Source organism: Cynoglossus semilaevis, chromosome 11, assembly GCF_000523025.1.
Source record: "Cynoglossus semilaevis isolate Cse_v1.0 chromosome 11, Cse_v1.0, whole genome shotgun sequence".
In the NCBI taxonomy this organism is placed as follows: Eukaryota; Metazoa; Chordata; class Actinopteri; order Pleuronectiformes; family Cynoglossidae; genus Cynoglossus; species Cynoglossus semilaevis.
This window is the reverse complement of record NC_024317.1, coordinates 8,960,350-8,967,277: the sequence shown is the minus strand read 5'-3', so window position 1 is coordinate 8,967,277 and position 6,928 is coordinate 8,960,350. Positions and strand designations below refer to the sequence as shown.

The 6,928-nt window shown below is 42.4% G+C and overlaps 1 protein-coding gene across 8 annotated transcripts in view; it reads right to left on the bottom strand.

Annotated features, from left to right (window-relative positions):
* celf4 (CUGBP, Elav-like family member 4) overlaps positions 1–5,796 on the bottom strand; it is a 74,910-nt gene extending 69,114 nt beyond the window's left edge. For 3 of the 8 annotated variants that reach the window (XM_008320418.3, XM_008320419.3, XM_017036687.2), the window contains exon 1: positions 3,822–5,793. In XM_008320418.3, the coding sequence (XP_008318640.1) occupies positions 3,822–4,101 (280 nt within the window). In that variant the 5' untranslated portion in view covers positions 4,102–5,793. Of the gene's footprint in view, positions 1–3,821 lie in introns of all 8 variants that reach the window. The other 5 variants (XM_017036686.2, XM_017036683.2, XM_008320417.3 and 2 more) reach the window with 5 other exon arrangements.
* Positions 5,797–6,928: the final 1,132 nt, after the last annotated feature.

The following is a 6,928-nucleotide window of genomic DNA, read 5'->3' as shown; positions in this document are numbered from 1 at the left end:
GAGAGCTCTGATCTGTGACTTATTCCCTGATTAAGACTATTTAAAGATAAGCCAGGTTTTACATAAACTTTAATATCAGAAACAGAATTATATTTGCCATCATCATTTAGCACAAGCCATGCAGTGTGACAGATTTTTAATCAAGAATACTTTATTCATTTTGTCTCCACTCTCTTTACTAATTTTAATGTTTACTCTGGCTCGGCTCTGTACGTCTATATGACCAAGGAGCCATTTTATACACAATTAACTCATGAAGGGTTTAACTGCCAATGTATCGCCACTTGTCATCATGTTTTCCAATTAACATAGTGCTCTCGTGTGGCAGTTTGATAAAATGGAGCAGTAAAAAACAGTTGATTTAATCTAAAAACGTTTATTCACATGACACAAGAAAATAAACGATTTAACCCAAAACTATAAAAGTGTCTGGAAAATGTTTGACTTTAAATAAGTTCGTCTGAACTGACTGAGCCATCACTGCAGCTGGAGCTTATTTTTTAAAATTCCACTCCATTTAATAACAGCAAAGTAAAATAGTTGCTGTGTTGAATATGATTGGGGAATAAAAGAAAAGTTTGGTGAGATACAACGCACACTGTGAAGTCACGAGGGTAGTAAACTGTAGGTAATCCCGTCATTCGTAAAATGTCATGCTCTTATCATCACAGCACAATTGCCCCGGAGATTATTACATGAAATCATAGGTATAAATCATGCCAGAAATCATATCTGCACCTTCACCTCTTTAATAGTTCCCCACCTCCCATGCTGCATTGCCAGAGAGAAGAGAAGAAAAAGGGGCTGGCTCTTCACACCAGCCGTGCCTCTCAGTCTCGCTGTGCTTGGTAGCAGCAGCAGCAGGAGCCGGTGACCATTATAAATGGCCTCTATTAGCATTGCTTGGTCGCAGAGGGTAGAGAAATAAAATCATTGGGAGAATGCAGGCCTGCACTGGTGTCCCTGCGCTTGCTGCAAGCCTCTACACAACCCTGTCCCAAGCTCCCCTCCTCCCTGCTCCCTCTGCCCCTCTATTCCAAGGGGACAGAATCCTAAAGACTAGATTACTAGTGATACATGGAGTCATTATGGGGAGGGTTATGGCCATAATATCACAAGCACCACTGACAATAGCTATAACGTGCGTCTCTTTCTTCAGAGGTAGCACTACCGTAGCCAATGCTGTTTCACTGGATTGTTCATAAACAGCAGAACACAATAAGGACACTTATATTGTCTGCACCGCAGAACACTGAATTTCCGTGTCAAAAACTGCTTCTTGCCAGTGTTCTGTCTCCTTGTGTTACGTGAAGAGCATCATAAGATGAGTCAGTAAATGTGAAAAAGCACAGATGGAACAAATGTTAAAAAGGAAATGATCAAGGGGTTCTTAAATGGATATTACATAGTGTCATTAAACACAACATTCAACAGTAGTTTTAGGTATGACTGCAGGAAAATCAAACTGTCAGACACATCAATACATAAGAATAATTACATTTACAGTTTTTTTTTTCTTAGTGTAAAACATATAGAAAAATTGTTTGTGATTTCCGTTGACTTCACTGAGTCAGTTCCTCACTTATTCTTGTTGTGCTGTGGAGTCCTCGATAATACCAGTGTAAAAGCAGTGTCAGCCACGTTGCAGTTATATGTAGAAAACAAGGGGCTTCAAGGCTAATGTGGGATTCTTCTGTGAAACCTCCGGTAAAGGCTGTTAGGTGTCTGTAAAGGGAACGCTGCCTTCAAACAGTTTGCAGTGAACCAGTGAGCTGTTGAGCCAAGGAGTGGCTAGTGCCTCCAGCTAGTTAAAATATGAGCGCAGCGGGGGCTTGCTAATGAAAGCGGGGGCCCTGTCCGGGAAGCAGGGCTGTATATCGTGGTGAGGAGACAGTTCTTAGAATCAGCTGGTGTGCCGTTCCTATAGTTCTAGGCCCACTGGTGATTAACTGTCCAACAGGGAGCCGCTACCACAGCTGCGCTATTAATAAGAGATAACCCCCACCCCTACCCCCACCCCTTTACCTACAACCTTCTATAGTTTGCATCATGCCTTCACACAGCCTCTGCCCTTTGGACCTATATATATATTACAATCATTTCCTGACACATGGTGATTTTCACAGGGAGCAGAAGGAGGTGTTTTTTTATAATGACAGTGGTGGGAGGGTGTGGTGCGGTCAAAAAGTAATCATTCATGGTTAATGTAGTACTTTGTTCCTTTGGGAGATGTCCTGCAGGTATAGCAGATCAATTAGTGACCTCTCATTAGATGGTGATTTGCAACGAACGACCCTTCCCTTGAGAGTAGAAAATAAAATACAGGTTAAGGCACTGTCATCCCTTTTGCACCAGGAGTGCATGGCTACTCGTTAATAATACAAGAAAAAGGCCATGTAACAATGTCGCGTCTAAGTTTATGATAATCCACTGGCATCGATACTGTAACAATGAGATCAGCTCCGTGTCAGCCAGTGTTAAAGGAACAGCGTGCAACAATGTTTATGTTTGCATAAACCTCTCAGTGCTCTGCCACGATGTGCAGCTGTGGATGTGATGTGTATTTTAAATCAAACACTGATGGTCAACTGTGCTGATGGTTTATACAACACAGGCTATACTACTCTGCAGTGAAACTGTACACTCCCAGTTTGGCTTAGTGCTAAAATTTCAGTGATTTTTTTACATATGAGTTCCAAAGTTTAAACTCATTTTGAAGGCCAACACTTTTAGCACCAGTAATACCACACCCCCGCCCACCCAACCCACTCCCACTGTTGCTCCTGCTTCTATGAGTTTAATGGCAGCCCTGCATCCCCTGAGTTGTACACCAATGCTGCACAGTTCATTCCTTTCAACCAGAAGCTGCCACAGAAAACATCACACAATTAATGTGGAAAAAAAAACATGTTTCTGATTTCTTTCCTTTTGTTTCGATGACACATTTGCAATATATAGAAAAAGATGACCAGTAACGCATATAAGGTAAAATATTAAAAAAAAGACACAGAAAGAAAAATAGAAAATAAAATAAAGGTAACACTGTTTCTTTGCGCTCATAGACGAGTTTTTGGGAGAAAAAAAACGCGACTGTCATCTACTCAAAAACGGGAAGACTGGAGTTTAAAATTTATTTAAAGGTCATTTTTTACACACGTGTATACGAGCGTATACGAGCATGTGCGCGCGTGTGTGTGTGTGTGGGTGTGTACACCTACCACTCTCTCACACCCCGCCACACACACCCACACTGTGAGAGTTACGGGCAGCAGAGTGACTGTGCTGCAGGGAATCACACACACACTCCCTTCTATTGCAACGTGAAAACGTGGAGTTAATGGTCTGGATTTAGCACCATACTGAATGAAAACACGTTTACGGCCGCTGGACTAGACGTGTGAATACTCCCATCCCAACTCTCCACGCAGGAACATCGCTCCTCCTAATGTCACCCTTCGTAAATCCGTGCCGTCGTGACTCCCAAATCGTGACACCTCCTGTGCTTGGATGTGTTTTCTCAATGAGACAAAAAAAAAAAAAAAAAAAAGAGAAAAGAACCCGATATCGGCGTCCCTGACATTTCTAAGTAAAATTACAATTCTGCTGCCAAAACACAGCTCTGAGCTGCACTTCAGCACCGGACAAAAAAAAAAAAAAAAGAAAGAGAAAAGATAAAAGACAATTTTCCAACAACCGTGCAGTTTTCCTCGTCAAAAGCATTTTTCCTTACTCTCACCTATATGTTGAAGATTTCATACGGACAAAACAAACAAACAAACAAAAAAACAAGTGTAGTTGTCTTTGCGGGATGGGAAACCAACCTTTGTGCATGCCCGTGAATCGGTCCTTGAGCACAGTGAGCTCGTAGATTTTTCCGAACTCTTCGAAGAGGGGCCGTAGGTCCTTCTCGTCCAGGTTGCGGGGGATCTGACCGATGAAGAGTTTGATGGCATCGTGGTCCTTCATGGGGATGGTGCCCGGACAGCCCGCCGGGCTGTGGCTGTGGCTTAATCCGTTCACGAGCCCGTTTGTGCTGGCGGAGACCACACCGACACCGTGCACCGTGCCGTCCACCTGCCCGTTGGTTAAAGTTGCCATCATCAGACCGGCCAGTAAGTTGTGATGGGTACAACAGTAGCAGGACGCAATGGTGGAGATTTTTTTTATGCGATGAAAAATAAACAAATAAATATAAATAAATAAAAAAAACACACGCTGGTGCAAGACTTGGTCAAAATTTGGTTCCGAGACCAAGTCGTGCCAGAGCTAATTCCGCTCTCGTCCGATCAAAGCCAATATTTACATGGATGTGAAAACACATGTAGCGTTTGGCGAGGACGCATATCAAAAGCGCGCAATGCCGTTGGTCCCGGTGGAGGCTTTGATTCCTTATATTTATGTCCTACCCAATAACTCGTTCATTGATTTCATAAGAGAGAGAGGGGGAGAGAGAGAAAGAGAGAGTGTGAGCGTGAACGAGGGAGAGAGAGCGTACGAGAGCGATGGAAAGGGGGAGGGAGAGAAAAAAGATAGAGGGAGAGAGAGAGAGAGAGAGACCAAGAGCATTCACTGTCTATTTACACCCACGTTCCCTCGTCCCAGCTTCTTGGCACCCTTTTATTTTTTGCATTGAGGAGTCGGCATGGGTGTCTTCTGGGTTTAAACGGACAGGGCCGGTCCGATCTCCTCTAGAACAGTGGGGAGGTTTTAACGAAAGGGGTCGTTACGAACTGTGCTTGTACCGAGGCCAGCGTTTTTCCCTCCCCCTCTGCTTGTGCAAACGCCGAGTGGTACAATCCACCATGAGGAGAGGGTCTATAAATGGAGAAATAAAGAGAATACGGTCCTTTGTGCTCTTAGTCACAGCAAATGTCTATACGTGAAGCCAGAGAAGAATGCTATTTCGTCAATGGCAATCACACAAACACACACACGCATAGACACACACCAATTAATGATCACTAAGATCTGATGTAACCCGAGGTAAGAGCCATTTTTCACCTGCATCCATATCAAAGTAGCATTTGCTGAAACATGAACGCTGGCCATGAACGCGCTCATGAAGTTTGATTTTGTGCTTAAATCACATTTAAGTCACCATATAAGCTTGTACCTTATCATTATCATCATCATCAAAATCAGCACCGGCAGCAGCAGCATCAGCGTCAACAGTGAACCGCTACAGTCGTGCCTGGATGCTGGACAGTTCCGTGGTGCTGAAATGCGGTCCGACAGGAAGAACGAAAACACATCAGCGAAGGATTTCGCCTCTTCATGTAAAAAGTAAATGGAGGTTTTTGCCAGTGTATTGACAACCTTCTCTGCTATTCGTAAAGGCGTGTGCATTAGACCATTTGATTTTCCAGAAAAGGAAAGTAAGTCTGTGAGCACCGCCGAGTGGCGTAGAGTGGGGGCACATGAAAGGAAATAGGATGGTATGTTGAGGAAATCGGAGAAATGTGCAGAATTCGCAAAAAAAAAAAAAAAAAAAAAAAAACCTAATTAAAAAAAAGAGGTTTTGAAATGAATGTAAGACGTTAACTGTAGTGCAACAAACATAAATAATATGTTGAATTCAGGACAACTTGTCGACGACGTTGTTGTTGGACAATCTTTTTTAGATGAGAATTGACCCTACTGTATCACATACTTTATGTACAAAGCAGTTAGTAAGTCTTATAAACAACAGTAGCCATAGTGGGATCAACATCAAGACTAAGAAAGGGTCTGGATTCATAAAATATAAAATTAAATAATATTTTATGCATTTATTGTGCATTTGTGTCTTTGTAGACTAGACTGTGGAGAGATATTCTTTACAATCTGAATAATGTTCAGTGTAAATACATATATTGAATTAAACCACACTTGTCAAAAACCAGCATGAAATCACAGCGAGTGACTACCGGTTATGGAGTATTCATTTGAAAAAGGCTCCATATTGATTTCCCTGATCAATGCATCTGAGCTAAATGCATGTGGTATGTATGTAAGGGCAAGAGATTTCACATTTTGTTAAGTCACATTATTTAAAGAATGGCAAAATATTGCAGCTGGTAACTATATTAATAAGAGTAGAATCAGAGTGTGATTAAACAGGCAGTGACTTGGAAGTCGTACGCACCTGTTAGCATCTGCACATGAGAAAGGAGCCAAGTGTACAACACTCATGCTTTGGCTTCCAGAGTAACAACAGAAATAACAACACGTTGATGTCCTTTTAAGTGCACAACAGGTGACATTACAGAGATTATACTCTAAGTGTCTTCATGGATCTTTTTTTTTTTTGACCTGTTGGTTTTTATTGTTGGCGATGAGGCATGCCCCCTTTAGACTAGACATTAGCCAACCATTAAATAACAAAAGTGACACACACGGTGCCTCTCTCGCCTCTATTTTGCTCTTCTGCCAGCTAAATGGCCCGGTAATGTCATCCCATTCTCACGGCATGACCGAGCCCTGGATGGGTCGGGGGTGGGGGAGGAGGACTTGGCTTCCTTTGGCATGAGATGTGCTCTGCTCTCCAAGCTTTCCCCTTGGGGCCACACTCCATTCACCACATCGGCCATGCCTATCCTCGTCCCTGACTTACTCCCAACAATATTTTGAATACGATAGATGGAAGTGCACAACTCACAGTAGTAGTACTCACTAAACACAGTAATTGTGTGTAGTGGGCACTACCACAATAACTGTATAGAATGGAAATAAGACAGTATTCTCATCATACATCCTACCTGTGAGCTGCTATCAAGAATTTCAATGTAGGTGAAAGTATAACAGATGTAGTGACTGAGTCCTTCACATAGATAGTTGTAGTATTTAATCAATAAAATTGATATATTACTATGGATCTTTGTACTCCGTACATGGTATTTTTAACCTGCATAAGCACTCAAACATGTCAGTCTGTGTAGCTGTGTACCCC